At 42.1% G+C, this 23,510-nt stretch overlaps 1 protein-coding gene across 3 annotated transcripts in view; it reads right to left on the bottom strand.

Annotated features, from left to right (window-relative positions):
• Window positions 1-23,510, bottom strand: part of HSD11B1 (hydroxysteroid 11-beta dehydrogenase 1) — a 75,087-nt gene that overhangs the window by 45,886 nt on the left and 5,691 nt on the right. For 2 of the 3 annotated variants that reach the window (XM_040263085.1, XM_040263086.1), the window contains exons 2-3: window positions 20,026-20,184; window positions 16,892-17,064 (exon numbers count right to left, since the gene is read on the bottom strand). In XM_040263085.1, coding sequence (XP_040119019.1) covers window positions 16,892-17,064; window positions 20,026-20,138 — 286 coding nt within the window. In that variant the 5' untranslated portion in view covers window positions 20,139-20,184. Of the gene's footprint in view, window positions 1-16,891; window positions 17,065-20,025; window positions 20,185-23,510 lie in introns of those variants that run through there. The other variant, XM_040263087.1, reaches the window with a different exon arrangement.

Genomic DNA, 23,510 nt, shown 5'->3' with positions numbered 1-23,510 from the left:
GTCTTTCTGGAAACTGATCCGATTTCTTTATTTTGGGGTTTGCTTATATACCTTTTGTTACACGTAGGGATGAATACAGAGTCACGCAGGGGTCAGAAGTCCTGACCTTTATCAAAATCAGGTGCTTCACATAAAAAGATCTTAGGGATTTTACATCATCTTCTGGCTATGAAACCTGCTGACATTTTATGATCCTTTCTTTCTGATAACCAAAAAACTTATTTCTTCCAAGGGTGTTTTTTCTTAAACCAGGCACCACCCTCCAAATAAAGTTGCATTCCTATAGGGTGAGGGTGTAGTGAGTTACAATCAAGAAAGGAATTTATTTAACCCAAGGTTAACATGATTAATCTTAAAGGTTAATACTTATTTCTCCTATATGCTTAAAGGTTAATACTTATTTCTCCTATATGTTAGTTATATTCATTATAAGGACAGGGAATATGGAGATTTAGCAGCAAACATCAGCCCAACAAATGAAAATCCTTTCACCAGTGCTCCCCTTAAGATCTATTTAGTCTTAAGATAGTGATAAAGTTACATTTTTACATAGCAAGGACACAGTGATTTATAACAAAGTACAGTGACCTATTACAAAAGAGAAAATTCATTAACTCAAAAAGTCTAGTATTGCTAACCTTACAAACTACTATATTTCCTTTTCTATATTCCAAATACATTGATTAATATATTCCCAGATGCCTAAGAATATGGAGGCCTGGCGGCAATCATTGACTCAGCAATGAGAAAAGCCCTATGCTAATTAAGACTTTCAAAATACTCCAAAACTCTCTGTGCTGTTTATGGTTGAGAGGCAGTAAACAGTCATGTGCGTAGTGGCAGGAGTATGGATAATGCTGTCACACAAGCTAGTCTGTCAGCTGAGAGGTTTGACCTGAGATACCTTTGTCACACCCAGGGCAGGGAATTAGCAGCAATTATTGGCACAACAAATGAAAAAACCTTTCACCAATATAATTCCTAACCAACCCATTATACTGACAATTTCCCCAAAGAATTTGCCTTTAGTAAGTCTAAAACATCTCGTGCCTCTCAGGTTGGGAGGCTGTAAACAATCACATGTGGCCGGACCGAACCTATACAGGTGGGCTAGATAACCTTCAGAGGAGTCCGTAAGCTGAAACACTCTTGTCATGCCCAGGAATTTTTATTGCCTTGGAGCTGCACGTTTACTCCTTCTCCGAGAGAAATGGTGATGGGGAAGAGCCCCCCGTAAAGTCAGAGGTGTAGGTGAGAGCATAAAACAGACTCTGGTTTTGGGGGTAGATGCTCGGGAACAGGGGGTTTCCTGAGGCTTGATCATGCCTTTGCATATGCCAAGCCTCCTTCCTCATGACCTTTCCCATGGGTGGAGTTCCTCACGCTGGCCCCCGGCAACTGTTTTAATTTCATTACTTGTGATTCATCTGTTTATATTTTCTAATTCTTCCTGCTTCAGCGTTTGAAAGTTGTAGCTTTCCAAGAATTTGTCTATTTTTTCCAGATTGTCCATTTTATTATCATAGAGTTGCCTATTGTAGTCTCTTATGATCTTTTGTATTTCTCCAGTGTCAGTTGTAATTTCTCCTTTTTCATTTATAATTTTATTGATTTGAGTCCTCTCTCTTTTTTTCTTGATGATTCTGGTTAAGGCTTGTCAATTTTGTTTGTTCTTAAGAGAACCAACTTTTTTAGTTTTATTGATCTTTGCTATTGTTTTATTTATTTCTATCTCATTTATTTCCTCTCTGATCTTTATGATTTCTTCTACTGACTTTGGATTTTGGCTTTTCTTCTTTTTCTAGTTGCTTTATGTGTAAGGTTAGATTGTGTATGTGAGAGTTTTCTTTGTTTCTTGAGGTGTAATTCAATTGCTATTATACGTACCTGCTATAACCGCTTTTTCTGTGTCTCATAGGTTTTGGATCATTGTATTTTTGTTGTCATTTATTTCTGTGTATTTTTTAAAAATCCCTTTTGATTTCTTCAATGATCTCTTGATTATTCATCAGTGCACTGTTTAGCTTCCATGTGTTTGTGTTTTTTTTACAGTCCCCCCCCACCCCCATGATTGCTTTCTAATCTAATAGCATTGTGGCTGGAAAAGATGCTTGTTATTATTTCAATTTTAAAAAGTTTTCCCAGGTTTGATTTGTGACCCAAGATGTGATCTATCATGGAAAATTTTCTGTGTGTACTTCAGAGGAAAGTGTATTGTTCTGCTTTCAGGTAAAATGTCTTTATCAATTAAATCTGGCTGGTCTACTGTGTCCTTTAAAGCTTGGGTTTCCTTATTTATTTCTGTCTGGATGATCTGTCTGCTAGTGTAAGTGCAGTGTTAAAGTGTACTTTTAATACACTATTACTGTGTTAGTGTTGATTTCCCCTTTTATAGCTGTTAATATTCACCTTATGTATTGAGGTGCTCCTATGTGAGTGCTTAAATATTTATAATTGTTAATTTCTTCTTGGATGTGTTTACTACAAGTTGGCACTTGCCATCTACCTCTATACAAGCTGCTTCAGCTGAACACCTGATTTTCAGCACCTCCTGAAAAGAGTTCAGGTTGGGGAGCAGAAACAGGCACTCCAATTCTTGTATCTCCTCATTATCTAGAAAAGCTCTGAAATCCTTCATGGTGACATCTGCTTCTTGTGACCAGCAGTGACCTCCATGAGATTGCATGCATTCCCCCTTCCTCAAAATCACATATATACTCACCTTTCCCCCTAAGTTTTTGGAGCAGTTTCTCAGAGCTATCTGGGGTGCTGTCTCCTGGGTTATTGTCCTCATTTTGCCCCAGAGAAAACTTGACTCACAACTCTCAAATTGTGCATTTATTTAAAAAGTCAACGATGAATACCTTGATCATTATGTAATGTCTTTCCGTACCTCTTGTAGCAATCTTTATTTTGAAGTCTATTTTATTTGATATGAGTATTGCTACTCCAGTTTTCTTTTGATTTCTATTTGCATGGAGTATCCTTCCATCCTCTCACTTCCAGCTCACTTATCTGTTCTTCTACTTCAGTTACTTTGCTATTGATTACTTTTAGTGTATTTTTAAATTTCAGTTACTGTGTTATTCATCATTGTTTGTTCTTTAGGTCTTCTAGGTCCTTATTAAATATTTCTTGTATTTTCTTGGTCAGTGCCTCCATTCTGAGATTTTGAATAATCTTTACTATCATTACTCTAAATTCTTTTTCAGGTATGTTGCCTATTTCCTCTTCATTTACTTGGTCTTATAGGTTTTTACCTTGCTCCTTTGTCTGTAACATAGATTTTTGTCATCTCATTTCTTTGATGGGTGGGACAGGGTGTTCCTGTCATACTGGTTGTTTGGTTTGAGGCATCCAGCACTGGAGTTTGCACTCAGTTGGACTGAGCCAGGTCTTGGTGCTGAGATGAATACTTCCGGGATAATTCATGCTGATTAATATTCCCTGGGGTCTGAGGTTCCCTGTTAGTCTAACAGTTTGGACTTGGCACTCCCACCATAGGAGATCAGGCCTGGTCACTGGCCTGGGAACCAAGATTCTGCAACTGCTCAGCATTGCAGAAAAAACAAACAACACATACACAATAACAAAGAATAAAAAATTAAATTAGAAAAATTAAAAAATACATTCTTTAGAGAAAAATAAAAATATAAATGAAACAACAATAAGGTGAACTACCACCACCACCACAACTATAAAAATTAAAAACAAAAATACCCCAAAGGAAAAGGCCTTGGCTATGGGGGTTGGGGGAGTGAGTCTTAGGTGGGGGTGGGTCTTAGGTAGGGTGGGGGCTAGGTTTAGGACCAGTGCTGCTAGGAAAGGTCCTGGGGTGGCAGGGGCGGGGTTTAGGCTCAGCACTACTGGAGGGGGCCTTGGAGAGCAGCAGTTCAGGCTGGGACCCCAGTGAGCTCCTTGGGGTCCAAGGAGGCAGGGGAAATGCTGGCCAAGTTGCCGTCTGATTCTCCCACCCTGATTCTTCACCCTGTGAAGGTCCTTTCCCTGCCCCCGCTGACGCCCTTGCGGTCAGTGGGCCACTCCAGTTGTGGGAACCTCTCACCGCCCTCTGCCACTCCTTAGAGGCCCCGGTCCCGTCCACTTCTTCTTTTCCTCCCAACCCCTCACATCCCACTAGTTCACACAGGGGTTCCTCCCATCCCCTTAGGTGTCTGAGGTCCCTGGCCAGTGCCTAGTAGGTGCCCCAGTTGTGAGGAGGCACGGACTCTGCTTCCTTCTATTCCGTCATCTTGACTCTATCTTCTAAGTATCCTCTTAACAATCTTAAAAATCATCAAGGCTCTCAAAGAATTTTTACATATGTGGTTTTACCTATTGATATAGATGTATTAGAAATTGAAACTGAGAATTTCTTGTTTTAACTCAAGAATACAGAAGCATTCTTGTGTTAAGCTTTGTATTATTATTCATCTCGTAGACTAGGGAAACTCAACAGAGAAGAAGGAAAGAAGGTGAATAATGTTTTAATATGATTATGAAAACAGTTTTGACCTTTCAAACTTCCAAGAGGGTCTCAGGGACCCAGGGGACCACCCTTGGATCCCATTACTTGGATCCACTGTGTGTTTATAGTTACACGGCTGGTCCTCTCATTAGCTTGTTAACTCCTGGAGGCCATGGATTATGTCTTTTTCATCTTTGTCTCTCTTCATCTCCTTCTAACTTTGCTCCAAAATAGGCATTCAGTGAAATTTTGCTGTTTTAGTGTTTGCAAGGCACTGCAGCAAAGAGAACATTGCTATCTTTCTGGAGCCTGATTTAATCTAGGGAAGTCACTGAGATTTAGCATTTTGTCCAGAACTGATCAACCCCCCGCCCCCTAATCCTCTTCTGTGGTGCTCAGCAATTTGAAAACTAACAAATATTAATAATAAAAAAGACAAAAGGAAATATGAATGTTTCACCTAGCACTTGTTTGGACTAGATTTTCACAAATCAAGTAAAGTTTCTTTCATTGCCATAGCAATGAACCTGAACTGTTCATTCCTTCATGCTGCTCCTCCTTTGTAAGGCATTGACCACCTACATTTCAGAGCAGGCTTTCAGTGAAATGCCCTCGGCATGACCCGCGCATGGCCAAAACCCCACATAGAATGAGTCACTTTCAGCTGAAGGTACATGGCTGAGCCCAGCCAGGAATTCTCTCTGACTTGATTACCCCCATCTAAATGAATGAGGTCAAGAAAAACACGGAGGGGAAAAGAGCTCAGGAGCAGCCACAGGGCAATTCCTGAGCACTTGGGGTAACATGAAGATCACAAATGGAACACCTGTCATTTCTGAGGCAGCCGCAGCTGGAGTGCTCTTTGGAACTGTTCGATAGCTTTGTTAAGGAAGCAGTCTCTTCCCTCTGAAAACTCATCCTGCCAGTGGAACCGTGAGTGGGCAGACCTTGGAGTAAAAGGTGGGTGAACCCTATCTGTTTGGAGGTTCTGCCTTCCCTGGGAAAATAACAGGTTAAGACAGGAAAGGATCTTAGCATAATGTTGTAGGATGCATAAACTTCTCCCCTTCCCTCGGTCCTCCCACCCTGCTCCCCACCCCGATCTAGTTCCTCAGGTCTGATTTTTTTTTTTTTTTCTGTTAAGAACTGCTAGGTCTGTGCCGTCAGGAAAGGGCAACCCCACTCTAGTATGCTTGCCTGAGAAATCCCATGGACAGAGGAGCCTGGCAGGCTCTAGTGCATGGGGTCGCAAGAGTCGGACACGACTGAAACAACAGCACAGAAGTCTGTGCCATGGCTACCAAAATCTGCTCCTAGCCAGGGAAACAGCTGAGAAATAAAATTCATCTTTCATGGCAAGATGAGAAAAATTTAAACAAAAAAATCTTCCCCATGCTTTGGCCTCCCCTTTCCTCCCACTAGGCATCGTATATCTGCATTGCACATCGACCAAAACGCCCCCATCGACAGACATACCTGCTCAGCTGCAAAGAGCCATAGTCTCCCAGCGTCAGTAGGACAATTCCTTAAAGATAACATTTCTTCATGGCACTTAGATCTGGCTTATGTAAACTGTCAATAGTGCATCCTTCATTGGACATCAATATAATGCCTGTCTCTCAGAAAACTTACATAACTGTACCTTGAATTCTAACAGGTGGAACAATTCTCAGAGCTTTCCGAGATGCTATTTCCAGCTTATAATCCTCAAATTTGGCTCAAATAAAATTTTCCTATTCTTTCTTAGGCTAGCTGATTTTTTTTTTTTTTTGTCGACACAACTATCATTTTACATCATTTTGTCTGATAACATGGACTTCCTGCCCTCCCCACTCCCAACCCCCTTCTTTTCCCTCTCCAGTCTGCCTAACAAGAGGGAAAGTTCTGTTTCTCAGCCCTTCTGCAGGACACTATTCCTAACAGACAGATTTACTCATATTTTCCAACTAATGGAAGCTCAGATGCAGGAAAATGAACTAGAGATGGGATAACCTGCCCTGCACGTGCCCCCTTGACCCTGCTGGTCACGTGTAGTTGGGTGGCAGGGGACTGGTGAGGCAGACTAGCTGGTGTCTATTTGCCTAGGAGAGCTGAGAGCCTCTTGGGAAAGAAGGCCCAGAGTCTGGCTTGATTCCCTCCCCTCAGTGGGGCGGGCAGAGACAATTCTGAACAAGCCTCGCGCTTCTCCACGTTTTCCGCTGGCCCGTGGCATGTGAACTCGCACTGGAGCTCTCAGGAGCCTCACACGTAACTGTAAAAATCACTCCCCAGGAAGTCTGGGGAGACTTGGTGGCAATCAGGCACCGTGAGAGAGGCCCACACAGCAGAGGGGACTGACCGGCAAAGCCGCTGCACAGCTTCAGCCCCCCAGTGTTTCCTTTTGGTTGTTCAGCCTGGTTTTCAGGAAGCACATCAGGTGGGTGTAGGAGCCTCTGCTAGGCGGGTTGCTTAGGGTGCCAGTGACTGCAGTGTTAGAGGGAGGCCACTTCCCTCTGGGGAGAAGTAGGGCTGCCACATTTAGCAAATAGAAAGTCAGGCCAGCCAGTCAAATTTGAATTGAAGATAGGCAACACATCCTATTTTAGGATCTGTATAATCTCAACTATTCCATGGATTATATTTATGCTAAAACATTATTCATGGTTTATCTGAAAGTCAGATTTAACTGGGTGTTCCGTGCTTTTTCCTGGCAGTCTTAGAAGTGGCCAGAACCTTGGGGACATTGGGAGATTGTACCTCACGTTATGGACAAAGTATCCTTGATCGTAGTAGCTACTGAGAGCAGAGATGAGAACACCGTATGTACCTTCATCACAGGTGGACCCAGCCACCCAGCCACCCAGCCACAGACAGCCCCCAACAGGGCCAATAGCAAAGGAGGAGAAGGGTACATGCCGCATGGCGGCTGACTGATTTAATCTACTAATATTTATTTAGGGTGTTCCAGATTTCTTTGGAAGGGATGATGCTAAAGCTGAAACTCTAGTACTTTGGCCACTTCACGTGAAGAGTTGACTCATTGGGAAAGACTCTGATGCTGGGAGGGATTGGGGGCAGGAGGAGAAGGGGACAACAGAGGATGAGATGGCTGGATGGCATCACTGACTAGATGGACGTGAGTCTGAGTGACCTCGGGGAGTTGTTGATGGACAGGGAGGCCTGGCATGCTGCGATTCATGGGGTCGCAAAGAGTCGGACACAACTGAGCGACTGAACTGAACTGAACTGAACAGATCAGGTCCTGTGACCTATGAAAAAGCAAAATGCTTTCCAAGCCTTAGAAGGAGACAGACATGGTAATCAATGAAATGGGATGCAGAGGGAGCTGTGTGAGAAAAGAGGTGTGGAAGAGAAGGGAGTGTTTGGGAAACTGGAAACAATTCTGCACGGAGGGATCACTGAGTTGTAAGGGGTACGGTTACATGGGGAAAAGCCGGCAGGAACCACACCCCTGAAGGCCATCCACCTGAACCACTGGAATCGGTGGTTCTGGCATTTACTTCCAGACGCGAAGCCTCTGCACCCTCATTGCATCCTAGAACCCTTCCTGTTCACTGGCCTTTTGTACCCTCCCAGCCTCAGGCTGAGCGTTCTGGTTCACCTGCCCACCTCGGGCTCAGCAATCCAGCCTCACTCTCTCCATCAACACTTCCCTCTCCCGGTGCTGGGGTGCTGGGTCTGGCTGTGTCCCCGGGCGGCTTGCAGCTCCGGAGATTTGCACCTGCTCCCAAGCCTCTTCTCCCCCTGGGATTCTGTCCATGTATAGCCTCTGGGCTTTCTTCCTTCCTCTCTAACTGCTTCCTCTACCGGGAGCCGCCCTTTAGAGGTCTGGATCCCTTGAATGTTGGGGTTGGTCTTGCTTCTCTCCTCATTCTGTCCTTCTCTATCTTCTCTGGGCATTTCCCCTCATTCTTGTGGTTCCGGTCACTTTCTTTAAGCTAATGTGTATTAAAAATCTCTCTCTCCTGTACTGCCTTGTATTCTAAGCTTCAGGTCGCATAACCACCTGTTTACTCAACCTCTCTCTTCATGCCTCCTAAACACCTCAAGCTCAACATGCCCAAACTCACCTGATTATTATTATTTTTAAACAGCTTTTGGGAAGCACCATTTATAGACCAGAAAAGCATCTCATGATAAGTGTATATAATTCAATGGTTTTTTTTTTAAAACAAGTTTGCAGAGTTGGGAAACTATCAAAACAATCCAATTTTAAAACATTTCCATCACCCTCCAGATTCCTCTTGCCCATTTACAATTACTTCCTGTCCCTCTGCCCAGGTGTGGCCGACCAGTAGTCTAGTTTCCGTCTCTCATATTGGAGTCAGATACTACGTGATCCTTTGTGCCTGGCTGCTTTGGCTCATGGTTTTGAGGTTCATCCTTGCATCCTTGTCGTAGCATGTATCAGTACTTTGTTCCTTTTATTGCCGAGTCATTTCTCATTGTATGGATATACTACATTTTGTTTACCCATTCACTGATTCACAGACATTTAGAATTTCCACTTTTTGGCCATGATGAATAGTGCCCCCTAGGAACACTGGCGTCAAAGTCTTTGTGTGGCATTGCTGGGTTATGTGGTAAATTTATATTTAACTTTCAAAGAAACTGCCAAACTGTTCTCTAATGACTTTGTGATGTGTTTCAGTCAAGGGCTTCACCATCTTCCCAGATAATGCTTCAGAACCTTGGAAATCCTTCTTTACGCCTCCCTCTCCATCTTCCCACATTCCATTTCTCACCAAGCCCAGTCGATTCTATCTCCCAGATATCTCTAGTACCATTTCCCCATCCTCACCCTCGCTGTGACTCTCCTAACTTGGGCCATTGCGACTTCCTACTTTAGCAGCCTCCTTACTCTTCTTTCTGCCTACCCCACCTTCTCCAGTCCATTGATATATTAAAAAAAAAAAAAAGCTTGTGAAACATTTGATATGCACAAAAGAATAGAAGAAGCCAGAAATAACGTATGGGGCAATAATAAAGCAAAAGCCTTATTGGCCTGCTATCCAAATGAAGACCTGACCGTTGCCAAAACTGTAGAAGTGCCCCGTGGGCCTTAATGCACCCAGTTCTTCTTCAGTGGCTCCTTATTGTTCTTAAAGTTCAAACTCACTAGCTGTGCAAGCTCTTTAGAAACTTTGAAATCCTTTCCCAGGAATTTTCCTACCCCTATCCTTCTTACCATTCAGGTTCTTCTCCCTTTCAAAGTCACCCTCTCTTGGACATGTAAGATGCTCCCTAAGCACTCGGTGTTTCTCTTATCACAGCTCCCAGTACTTTGTAGTCACAGTTGCTCTTTTTTTTTTTTCCCGTTACACACAGGACTGAGAGGCCAGTGTATCTCCCATGCTTAGCACAGTGCTTGCATATGTTAGATGCTAGAAAGCATTTTCTGAGTGTTTAATGGAAATGGACTCATACATGCAGATGAAGATGCTTGTTAGATATTTGAAGGTCAAGAGAAATGTCTAGGGTAGATATATTGCTTTGGGAGAATGAAATCATATAAACTAAAGTTTAAACCATAGTAGATGACACCCCATCTGGAGGGCGAAGGGTACAGTGGGATGTTACAGGAGAGGAGAACAGGTAGAAAGGGGCAAGGAGACGCAGGGAGCAGGGGGGCCTGAGTCAACAGGGAGGTGGGCTGGGGTGGGCAGAGGGTAGTCTCTATGAGGTGCCAGAGGTCACAGCGTGGAAGCTTCTGAGAGGTCAAGGAGGATGAGAAGTGACAAAAATACATTGGGTCTGAATATAGGAATCGCTGACCAACCTAGACAGCATATTAAAAAGCAGAGACATTATTTTGCCAACAAAGGTCCATCTAGTCAAAGCTGGTTTTTCCACTAGTCATGTATGGATGTGAGAATTGGACTATCAAGAAAGCTGAGCGCCGAAGAATTGATGCTTTTGAACTGCGGTGTTGGAGAAGACTCTTGAGAGTCCCTTGGACTGCAAGGAGATCCAACCAGTCCATCCTAAAGGAAATCACCCCTGACTATTCATTGGAAAGACTGATGCTGAAGCTGAAACTCCAGTGCTTTGGCCACCTGATGCGAAGAACTGACTCACTGGAAAAGACCCTGATGCTGGGAAAGATTGAAGGTGGGAAGAGAAGGGGATGACAGAGGATGAGATGGTTGGATGGCATCCCTGGCTCAGTGGACATGAGTTTGAGCTAGCTCTGGGAGTTGGTGATGGACAGGGAAGCCTTGCGTGCTGCAGTCCATGGGGTCGTAAAGAGTTGGACATGAGTGAGCGACTGAACTGAGCTGAGCTGGAGGCCTGTCAGGGCTCTGAAGGCACTGAGGCTGAACGCTATGGGTTGAGGAGGGATGTATTTGAGGAAAGACCGTTTTTAGTGTGAGTGTCGGGGAGAGGAGCTTTTGAGGAGCTTGGGTTGTGGGATATGCAGATCTGAAGGAGGGTTCTGATCTTTAGGACAGCAGTGAGCTAATAAGGTTTCATTCAAATGTTTTTGAGTATTTCTCTGTCCCAGACACAGTGCTGGGGTGAGCGTGTTTTCAGCTTGTGGGAATGATCCGACAGAGTCCCTGGCTAGCGAATCACTGGAGCGGCAAGATTTATAGGGTCCGAGCACTGGGCATGTGGAGACTCAAGGAAATAAGGTGAGGGTGGATATCGAACTCTTGCGGTCTCTTTCTAAATTCAGCGAGTTTTTAGCCTAATGTGTTTCCTTCCTTTGATTTTTGATTTTTGAGAGGCACATGGATCTGACTTTTCCATCTGTCCATTTCTGTTGGAGGGCGGGAGAGGAAGAAGGTGGAAAGCTGAATCGCTTAAGGCCTCCTTTCCCTCACGTTTAGCCACAGTAAGTAACTTTTATTCTCATTTCTGCCTCCTCCTGCTCTGTTCCTGGTCTGTGTACAGTCACACCTGTAAAGCAGGAGATGTCTTTCCCAGGTTGGTTGAATTTTTCCTTTTCTGTCTGATGGGAGGTTCATGAAGTTTGAAGTCTTGGAAACAGCCCGGGAAAGAGGCCTTATAGCAACGGAGGGGGAATTTCTAGGTTTAGGACGTTAAGAGTTTTAACAGGTGTTTGCCAGCAGAGGGAGCCCCAGGGCTGGGCGAGAAAGCTCAGACTGCGTGCGTACACGCGTGCTGACTCCATGGACCATAGCCCAGGCTCATCTGTCCATGGGGTTCCCCAGGCAAGAATAATGCAGTGGGTTGCCATTTCCTACTACAAGGTATCTTCCCCATTCAGGTATCGAACACGAGCCTCCTGCACTGGCAGGTGGCTTCTTTACCATTGTGCCACCTGCGAAGCACAGACTCCTGGGGTTTAAAAATCTCAGTCCAGAGAGTTTATGGGTTTATGGGTTAAGATAAGAGAAGATGAAAGAGGGAAGGAGGGAGGAAGAAGACGGGCTTACAATACACCAGCATATACACAGAAACAGTTACATAAAAATCACATAACCCCACCCCCCACCCCTCCCTCCACGTGCTCACAGTTTCTGCTTCAGTACAGTGATTCCTAAAACTTACTGTGTAGTTAAATCATCTGGGGGAGCTAAGGGCAGATTCCCAGGCCCTTGAATGGGAGCCATCAAGGTTGGGACCCAGGAATCTGTATTTTTGCAAAGTGCCCAGGAGAATCTGAAGTAGCCTTTAGACAAACAAACTGGCAGACACCTCTGGGTAGTTAGGTAAATACTTCAAGTAAGCTTGTTTGAGACTGAATTTAATGGCTCCAGCCATCAACATGTTGAGTGGTAATAGAATGTAATCCATGGATGCTGTTGTGACTGAGTCATTTCCTTTCTTTCTTTCCTTCTTTTTCTCCCCTCTCTCCCTTCTTTCCTTTCCAAGTAATTTTTGTATTCATTAATATAATACAAAGTCACATGATATCAAAAGGCTTATAATGCTAACAGCAACCCTTGCTTCTCCCTTCCCCATGCCCAGGTCCCTTTCAAGGGCAACCACATTTTAAAATCCTATTTCTTTCCTCTGATTAACTCCATATTTTAAAACATTTACTGCCATTCTTGATTTTGTAACATTAGAAATTATTTATTGATTTCCCACTAAGGAATATTAGGACTTGCCGTTTTATTTCACAACACACACAGATGCTCATTCCCTTCCAGCTAGGTTCCTAACACTATTAAATCACAATTTTAATTAAATCATTAGTCAGTGTTCATATTATGATGACTGATGTTTTGCAGCTCAACAGTTTGCTGTACTGTGTGTTTCTTTGTTTTCTTCTATCCCCCCTCCCCCCACCAGGAGTTAATAATCGTCTCATTTTTGTTTGTTTGCTTACTCAGTTGTCATGTTCTCCAAATCCTCTGGTAAAAGCAATACAGCTCAAATAAATGGGTCAAATTAATTGGATAATCTATATATTTTTTCCCTCAGAGACATTCGTTTTGGAGCCCCGGGTCTTCCTATTCCAATCCAGACTAGGAGCTTGATAGGCTGGTAACTGGGACCTCCTTTACCATCCACCTGACCACCCAGCTCTTCTGGGCTTACTTCCTCATGAGCAACAGGAAACTGAATGTGGGGTGCTGTTTCACAGCGAACACTTGTGCATGGGCTTGGATCCACCAGACCCTGGTCACATACAGGCCAGGAGGTCAGCTCTGCCAGCGTCCTTGCTTTACCCTCTTCCTGATTCATTGTTTGGCTGAGGAAGGATTATTTTCTTCCGAAACTGGAAGAAGTTGCCGTGTTGCCTTTCAGTTTCTAGCTTCCAGTGTGGATACTGAGAAGTTAAATTTCTGTTTGGACTCCTGACCTGGCTTTGTGAGCTGTTTTTCTTCTCTCTAGAACTTTTGGGATCCTTTCCGCCCCACCCCCTGGTGTTGTAACATTCCTAATTATGGGCTTTGAGGAGACAGTTTTGTGTTTTGTTTTGGTTTATTGTGTTGAACACCCACTGCGTCCTTTCAATATGGAAATTCAAATCTTTCATTATGGGAAATTTTGGAGAAATTATCTTTCTAGTTAATATATTCCCCTCCATTTTCTCTGTGTTCACTTTTTGGACTTATTAGAAGATGTCAGAGCTTCTGGATGGATTGGATCTTGTAAATTTCTTATTGTTTTTGTCCTAATTTTCATCTCTTAACCCTTCTGTCCTACTTTCTGTGAGATTTTGTCAATTTTATCTTCCTGTGTTTCATTTTAATTTTTAAATTTCCTGTTATATTTTTATTTTACAAAGCTCCTGTCTGTGCATGACTACTTTTTTTTTTTTTTTAACAATACAAAAACACTGACTGCTTGATCTTCATTGATGGACACACTGCCTTCTTTTATCTCTGAGGGGCTATCAATGTTGTCAAGGGCTATTGTTAGTAATTTCTTCTGACCCTCAAATATCAGTATGTATAATCTTTTTTCCCTTTGGTTGTATAGTTTCTCCAAGGAGGAATGGCTCATCCCTCTGCCTATGGGGGGCTGGAGTAAGGAGAACGGAGAGGCGTATAAGTTGGGCTGTCTGTGTTCTGGGAGCTAAGTCAGGATAAGGGGCTGGGCAATCTTATCTTTCAGTGTGGAGGCTTCCTCTCATCCTGTTTCCAGCTCTATGCCTGAACCACCTTTTGCTGTGTCTGATGTCCCCGAGCCTGGCACCTCTTTAGCCAATTTCTCCAGAAAATAAACTTTCCTCCTTCTTGGAGGGTCCATCTCTTCCTCTGCCTCAAGGTTTCTGGTGCCCTGATCCCTGAGATTCTCCTGGGCTCTGTGGCTTCTCATTGCCCTCCTACCAGGGGCTGTTGGGCTTCAGTAGTCTCCAGTTGGCTAAGTCACTTATCCCTCATCTGTCCACTTTCCATCTTCTGAAAGGGCATTGACATTTCTCATCTATTGTTTCCATGCTGGTTCTCTTTTGTTCTTGTCCCTTATAGCATGCACATTATTCTACTGGGATCGGTGTACTTTATAAGAGAGTAGAAATAGATGTTTGTTCCACTGGAATGTTTAACCCTAGGAAGCTCTTTTGCATAGCCTGACAGGCTTTTTTGAGAAGCCTATAGTAGTGCCATCTTCTGTTCCTCCCAAGATACCCAAAAATCAAGACTGTGGGAGGGAGACTTTATTAAGTCATTTGAATGAAAGAAAAGAAGGGGGAATCTTTCATTTGTTCACTCATCCTTTTCCCCCAGATATTCATTGAGCACTAATAAATGTCCAATGTGCTTGGTGCCAGGAATGTACAAGCTGAGCAATGTCTGGTGTCTTCCTTCAAGGAGATGGTAGTTAAGTATAAGGAGGGTAGGCAAGGAAGTCAAAGCTCACAGTAACATAATAATAGCTGTAGTACAGTAGTAAATCTAAGGTCACAATTGTGTAATAACAATGTGTATAGAGTGCTAACAGGGAAAGAGTAGGGTAGCCAAGTCAGCCCAAGGCAGTGGGAAAGCTTTCTGGGAGGAAGGGATCCTGGGGCTAAGTTTTGAAGAATGAGTACAAGTTACGGAGATGAAGAAATTGGGGGAAGGCTGTACCCAGCAGAGGGAATTGTCTGTGATTAGATAAGGAGTCTAGAGATAGCTTGAGATTTCAGAGCGACCTCAAGTAGATTGAAGTGGCTGGAGCAGGGGTCCATTTGGGGAGAGGCCTGAGTCACTGAACTATAAATATTCACATTAGCATGATGCTGGGACGAGTAATGAAATCTGCAAAAACTGTAATATCTTCTTCTCTCTGTGAATTTGAGCAAATTAAAAGAAATTATTTGTATTAATAAAAGGAGGATACCATGTGGTTATATAAAGAGATAAGATATGTAAAGTGCTGGCTCAATAGTAGGATTGTAAAGTATTCCAGCTCTTTCTTGACAAACCTGCCTTAAACCCTTCTACTCGCTCCAGTTTCCTAATAGTTGTAAAACAGATTCTAGAAAAGCTTAACTATTAAAATCTTTTCCCTCTTTCTGTTTCTGCCAGATAAGGATTACTTAAGCATCTTTTAACTGAATATTTTATTTTGTTTAATCAGAAGATGCCGTGTTGATAAGTTCTTGGGTGTTTGGGGCACTTTTGTATAAAGTTTCTTGCAAGGCTCCTGGGTGGAACCAAGATAATTGAGTTCCAGTCTCCCTCTCCTCCACTGACATATATGTGACCTTGGACAAGGCCCTGCCCCTGTCTTGGCTTCAGTTCCCTCACCTGGCAAACAAGAGGAATTAAATTAGATTACCTTTAAGATTTGTTCCAGCTCGGAAATTGGATGCATGGAGCTTTTTAGCTCTACTGAAATTAGTATCAAGAAAGAGCTAGGATTTTTGGATTTTATTTTCATATCATACAGAAGAGGGAAAGGCAATTTCTTTCAAATTTTGGCAAACAAGCAGAAGTGAGATTCTTCCATCTTTCCTCACTTCTCCCGCCCTTCTTTCAGCTTCTGACTGTGATTTACTCACACAGAACCCAAAGAAAAATACTGGCACTAAAAGAAAAAAAAATTCAAGTGTGTCTCTTTGAATTGGTAAGCTCTGTTGGAAAATTTGGGGGAGCAGGACTCTTCAAAGCCAACTGTTGTGAAAACACACCAGCGTCGTCTATAAGCAGTTTCCAAAGCGTAGGTTTAGCAGTTTTTAATCCCCTCAGCTGACTGGACCCTTCTGGATGGTACTGTCTGTTGATGGCAAGGGAGGATTTGGGTAAATGGGGGTGTGGAGGGTGGGAAATTCTATTTCCTGCTCCTGTTAGGTTTTCTCTAATGGACCTGAAACCAGGGTGTTTGAATTCTGTCTGATCAGATGCTTTTAAGGCTCAGAAGTTCAGTATCCCGAGCAGCAGGCTTGACTGGGGTTAAGGAATAGACGAACAGCACAGAAAGAATTTTGATTGATCACTTTAGGCCTCCCTTAGTCCTTTGAACAAGACTCCTTGAGATAAAACATGCCTTCTTCAAAGCTCTGGATCTCAGTATTAAAAATATTAAACTAGCTGATAACTGGATGCAAAAAGCAGGTATCACCACTGTTAGCAATTCCCAAGATACAGCTAAGTGTTTGTGCTCTGTCATTGCTTTAAAGCCAGTTTATAAAAACACAACCTGCAATCTTTGTATGATTTCAACAGACCATGCAGACATTTTAAAAACTATTTTTGCAACTTTTAGTTCCAACTTAGCTTTCTGTCCCAGAATGATCAGAATGTGCTCAGAGCCAGTAACAGACATCTGGTCCCATCTGTGTTTTATCACATCTTTCCTCCTGCACAGTGCAAAGCTCATCGGGCATTTCTCTTGGGTTTTTTGTTATCTGTTTTTGACCAGCATTTGACATTGAAGTCCCTTTCAGCCCAGCCCTCCAGTTTATCCCAAATAGATGCATTATTTCAACAGCAGTTTTTCTGAGGACCTACTATGGACTAGGTCCTGACAGAAATGGTGATGCTATTGTATATTATTGTGATTTTTAAAAAGTCTTACCTTGGGGTTTCAACCAAATTTGACTTCTTTTTATTGATCTCGTTTTTCTTTTTGCTTCTTTCTCTCCCTCTCCCTCCTCCTCTGCCTTCCCTTCTGCTTCATTTCTCTCTTCCTCTGCGGTTTCCCACTCTTTGGGGAGGGGCAGGATTTCCTGCTCAGAAGTTGGTTGGTTTCTGGGAGGAGCCAGAAGACCTGAACCGGGACTGCCACCTGATACAAGAAGGTGAAACGCGGGCCAAGAAGAAGGCCCTTATGCTAGGACTGAGCTTGCAGCCAGGAGGCGCCGGGAGTCAAACCCCAAAGGTGAGCCAGAAGGGGCCAGTCCTAGGCACTGGGCATCAGGGCTCCTCAAAGGACAGAGGACCCCTGCGGCCGCCCATAGTGGGAATGCTTGGAAGTGGTCCTGGCAGTGGTTGCCCTGGAGACCTGTCCGTTACTACTGCTAGCTCTAAACATGCCAGAGGCACGCCAGACAGAACCCCTGTCCTACCTTTAGCAAGCGCTCACTCTCAGACTCCTGGCTTTGCCTTAAGGGAAAGTATCAAAACAAGAACTGGGTTTGGGCAGATTTTCCTTTCCCACCATGAGAGACCAGCAATCGAATGTACTCTGAGAGGCTGTGTGCCTACGTGTTTCTTAATTATCTACTCCTTAGGAATCATCGAGATGACTCATAGACCACTATGGTGCTCACATCAGAGGAAGTGTGGCGTGGACAGCAGAGGGCAGACAGGGCACATGTGGGCTGGGGATTCCACAAGCAGGGGCAGTGATTCCAGCCTGATTCCCGCCAGCTAGCGATGGAGAGTCGCACCCCAGTTCAGAGGTCTTCATTCTTTCGGACTAAGGCATGGGCAAAAAAATGTACTTTCGTCATCCATGTATGTAATCTCTATTCAACAAATATTTAATGAGCACCTGCCTATTGCCAGACAGTGGGTTGGAAACTGGTTGTGACCTGAACTGCCCTGGTGGGGAGCATAATTGACGTGGGTTGTTGCACTCTGATCTCTCTGTGACTTGGGGACGTCCATTAGGAAGGACTGGAATTGTTGGGCTCTAATGTCTTCCTTGTAGTAGGATCACTGGGCAGATTTTGGGTAGTCATCTGTTTCTTAGCCAAAAAGGAACATTGGTTCTTCTGGAGACCCATCTACTCCTTCAATATCTACACATATCATTATCTACGGGCTCCCAGTTCTTAAAGGATGAGGATTTTAAGTCTTATTTTTCTTCCAGGAGCCAGTTGTTTTATCTGGAGAACCAGTAAGTTCTATTGATTTCTAGTTTGCTTGCCTTCTAAGGCTCTCTGAAACTGTCTGGTCACATACTGGGTATTTTCTAAACTGCCAGGTTTGGATTTCAGGGTTTTTTTTTTTCCTCATTAAATTTCCTAATTCATATTTGATCTCATAAAAAGAAAAACCTATGAAAAAGACAAGTTTCCTTTTATTTCAACTGTTGGGTCTCCTCCAGAATGCTCTTTGAAAATTTCCTGAAGTCTGTTTTCATTTTTAATTTATTATTTTTAATTTTTGTCCACTATATCTTTAAAAGAAAGGCTTTTGGAATTGTTTTTTTGTGCTTTGTTTTCTATTTTTTTCTTGCCTTCTTAAGGCACTTTCTTTTTTTTATTTTACACAGTTGAGTTATTTAAATTTTTCCTTTCTTAGCCCTGCTATTTTAATATATTTTTCTCCAGCTGAAGGATTAACAATTTAGTGAACTAGTTGGTAAAGATCTAGTCCAGAACAACAATTACCCAATAAAATCCTAAGTTATGTAAAAAATTTTTATGTGACTTTCTAAGATTTAGGAAAATCCTTAATTTTAACTCTTAATATGGCTCCAGACCTGGGTTTTAAATTTTAAGTTCTTTAAGACTGCCTTTGGCTTAGCAAATTTACAATGTAATTGTTTCTTTTTCAAATAAAACTCTGACAAAAGGGCTCCTATAGAAGGTCAGGAAAAGGTGAGTGGAAGAGAGAGAAATGAAATAAGGTTGCTTTCAGAAAATACTAGAGAATTTGAAAGAGAACATGATGGATTGGAATTTTGTTTTTTTTTTGTCCTCAGCATACTGATCAAAGCAAACTACTGATTCTTTAAATTCCTGGAGTTCCTCTTAAATGTAATAGTTCCTCTAAAATGAATTTATTTATTTATTTTTATATGTCAAAAGTACCATGCTGACTATTGTTATTCTATACTCAAACTTTTTGCCTTTCATCAAAGTAAATACAACAGTAGGAATTATAGTGCAACAAGAAAGTAGGAATTCTTCCAAGAGAAGTTTGCAGATTTGATGTAGAAGAGCCCAGGAAAAGCTATTTAGTAAGGATGTGTGCCTCTGAATGGGTATCTTGGATTCCCTTTCTAAGCAAGCGTTAGGAGAGGGCCACGCATGCCACCTGACAATTTTACCCCCAGAATGTAGACGAGAAAATGACTGTCTTTCACATCTTGGTGAGCAAAGAGTGCTCCCATGAAAGTTTTGAAGGGAGCCCCAAGCCAAATTTGATCATTTACCTTTTCCTCAATCGGTCACCAGGCTAATGGAGCTCCAACTATTGTCCCCAAGGATCAGCTTGGATTGGATGGTGACTTATTGGGCCATTCCATATGGAACACTTCTTTACTTGTATATCAGAAACAAGTACAAAGCAAAAACATGTGAAATAAATTTGACAATATTGATAAACAAAAGCAAAAGCAAAGTGAGAAGCAGGGGAATAGTAGTTTCATAGCAAATACAGTTATCAAAAGGTATGCCTCCAAAAAATAAAAAAGAGTCTAATGAACTTATACAAGACTGATGTCTGATTACTTAATAGTAATTCCATGGACAGAGAAGCCTGGCAGGCTACATGGGATCACAAAGAGTCGGACGCAACTGAGCAGCTGAGGATACACACACCACATACCTTTCAGATAAAATGTCTAATGACCTTACACAAAGGCCCTGGTATAATTATTTACCAAAACGTGCACCTTTAAACTAATATTTCTAATCCCTTTACACAAAGACTGAGATCTAATGATTTTATACAAAGACATACTTGATTAGAAATTATAGAAGCAGCGAGACCTCAGTGCAACCAGTCAGATTCAGATTATTGTTGAGACTGACTTACCTAGAAGCAGATCTGAAGGACAAGTAGAGTTTGGACACGAGGAAGCCAGTAAGTGTATCTTTTGGTTTTTGAGAAAGCTTGAAGTTCAGAGTTTGGTGTACTTTCCCAGACATAAGTAGGCTGACCTCATCTGTAGCAGCATATTTATTTGTTGGCACTCTGAAATATATTTATGGAGTGAGTCAGTTCTTGGTTGAATGGCTGTCAGAAGTGAGGGACTGTTACTGATTGGTTGGCTTGAAAAAGCTTGTTACCTGAGGGGAGTCGTGACTTATGGAGCCAGTGGATTTAATACTTGGTTCTGTTTACTATAATTAAACAACAAATTATCCTTAAGAAAGTGTGAAACTTTTAACTATTTGCGCAGTTATTATCTGCTATTTGTTTTCACTAGAACCTAGTACAAGTTCACATCAGATATTAGCACAAAATTCTGTATATATATTTATTTATATTAATAGCACAAAACTATGTTATGTTGTGTTTTGTAAAGAGCAAGGTGACTAATAACTGTTTCACTAGGACTAACTGTGAGGAAGATTAGATTCAACAGTGAGGTTAAGGTATTTTCTAAGAGAAAAGAGCTTTAGTTAAGTAAACAATCAGGAAATAGTATATTTTTAAATTAAGTAAACAATCAGGAAATCATTTATTTTTAACTAAATTCATTACTTTTAATAGTCATCCAGTCGGAGAAGGCAATGGCAACCCACTCCAGTACTCTTGCCTTGAAAATCCCATGGACGGAGGAGCCTGGTAGGCTGCCGTCCATGGGGTCTCTAAGAGTCGGACACGACTGAGTGACTTCACTTTCACTTTTCACTTTCATGCATTGGAGAAGGCAATGGCAACCCACTCCAGTGTTCTTGCCTGGAGAATCCCAGGGACGGGGGAACCTGGTGGGCTGCTGTCTATGGGGTCACACAGAGTCGGACATTACTGAAGCGACTTAGCAGCAGCAGCAAGGAAGAAGGTATTTGTCAACATGCTAAGAAAGAGAACAAAGAAGCATTGAAAACATAGAAGGAGAGTGGTTTCTAGTGAAGCAGGCTGGGATGGGAAATATAGTCCCTATTTTGTGGTTATATCAAACAGAATCCTAGCATCATATAACTGGATGGGACCTCAGAAATCAGACAACTAACCTCCCTCCAAGTTTAGAAATCTCCTGTGCAGTTTGTACCATCCCTTGCATCCTTTGCTTGGGCATTTTTAGTAAAGGGGAGCTTAATATGTATCACAAGGCAACTCATTATGTTTTGAATTACTCTAATTTCCTAATGACTTATGATCTTTTCCCTTGTATGCCTACTTGCTAGTTTTAGTTCTGCATTTTTCAAGCCATATAAAATAAGTGTATTTTATTGGACTTTGTTGGACCAATATGACTGCCCTTCAAATATTTGAAAGTGATTTTTATGTGACACTACTGTATTTTATTTTATCTACATCCACTCAATTATTCTGTATGTGACAGGGCTTCTAGACTTTTATCTGCCCAAATACTCTGATCTAAGCAGGTTTTTTCCCCTTTATGGATACCACCTTATCTGTCTCCTGAGAAACCTGTATGTAGAGTTGAGAAGCAACAGTTAGACCCAGACATGGAACAACTGACTGGTTCAAAGTTGGGAAAGGAGTATGATAAGCCTGTATATTGTCATCTTGTTTATTTAATTTATATGCAGAGTTCATCATGTGAAATGCCAGGCTGGATTCCAGTTTCAAGCTGGAATCAAGATTGCCGGGAGAAATATCAACAACCTCAGATATGCAGATAGTAGCACTCTAATGGCAGAAAGTGAAGAGGAACTAAAGAGACTCTTGATGAGGGTGAAGGAGGAGAGTGAAAAAGCTGATTTAAAACTCAACATTCAAAAAGCTAAGATCATGACATCCGGTCCCATTACTTCATGGCAAATGGATGGGGAAGAAGTGGAAACAGTGACAGATTTTATTTTGGGGGCTCCAGAATCACTGCAGATGGTGACTGTATCCATGAAATTAAAAGACGCTTGCTTCTTGGAAGGAAAGCTATAACAAACTTAGTGTATTAAAAAGCAAAGACAGCACTTTGCCGATGAAGGTCTGTATAGTTAAAGCTATGATTTTTCCAGTAGTCATGTGCAGATGTGAGAATTGGACCATAAAGAAGGCTAAATGCCGAAAAATTGATGGTTTCAAATTGTGGTGCTGGAGAAGACTCTTGAGAGTCCTTGGACAGTAAGGAGATTAAACCAGTCAATCTTAAGGGAAATCAACCCTGAATACTCATTGGAAGGACTGATTCTGAAGCTGAAGCTCCAATACTTTGGCCACCTGATGCGAAGAGCCAACTCATTGGAGAAGACCCTCACGCTGGGAAAGATTGAAGGAAAAGAGAGAAGAGGTGACAGAGAATGACATGGGGTACAATGGCATCACAGATTCAATGAGCATGAACTTGGGCAAACTCCTGGAGATTGTGAGGGACAGGAAGGCCTGGTGTACTGCAGTCCGTGCAGTCGCAAAGAATCGGATATGACTTAGCGACTGAATAACAACAACAAGGAGCCAAAAGACCTGTACTCATAAAACTATAAAATACTGATGAAAGAAATCAAAAATGACACAAACAGATGGAGAGATATACCATATTCTTGGATGGGTAGAATCAGTATTGTCAAAATGATTGTACTACCCAAAGCAATCTACAGGTTCAATGCAATCCTTATCAAATTGCCAATGGTGTTTTTCACAGACTTAGAACAAAAATGTTGACAATTTGTAAGAAAATACAAAATATCCCCAATAGCCAAAGAATCTTGAGAAAGAAAAATGGAGCTGGAGGCATGAGGCTCCCTAACTTCAGACTGTACTACAGATCTATAGTGACCAACACAGCATGGTTCTGGCAGAAATCAGAAATAGAGCTCAGTGGTATAGAATAGAATACCCAGAGATAAACCCATGCACCTATGGTCACCTAATCCCTAACAAAGGAGGCAAGAACATACAATGGAGAAAAGATACTCTCTTCAATAAGTGGTGCTGGGAAAACTGGACAACTAAATGTAGAAGAATGAAATTAGAACGCTCCTTAACACCAGACACAAAAATACATTCAAAATGGTTTAAAGACTTAAATGGAAGGTTGGACACTATGAAACTCTTTAGAGGAAAACATAGGCAGAATACTCTTTGACATAAATTGCAGGAAGATCTTTTTTGATCCACCTCCTAGAGTAATGACAATAAAAATGAAAATAAACAAATGATAACTAGTTAAACTTAAAACCTTTTTCACAGTGAAGAAAATCACAGACAAGATGAAAAGACAGCCCTCAGAATGGGAGAAAATATTTGCAAATGAAGAAACTTGCAAGGGTTTAGTTTCCAAAACAGACAAACAACTCATGCAGTCAATACCAAAAAAAAAAAAAAAAAGAGCAATGAAAAAAATGAGCAGAAGACCTAAATAGATATTTCTCTAATGAAGGCATACA

Source organism: Oryx dammah, unplaced genomic scaffold (assembly GCF_014754425.2).
Source record: "Oryx dammah isolate SB20612 unplaced genomic scaffold, SCBI_Odam_1.1 HiC_scaffold_21, whole genome shotgun sequence".
NCBI classification, from domain to species: Eukaryota; Metazoa; Chordata; class Mammalia; order Artiodactyla; family Bovidae; genus Oryx; species Oryx dammah.
Note: the sequence above shows the minus strand (reverse complement) of the source record. Positions and strands in the feature narration are given on the sequence as shown.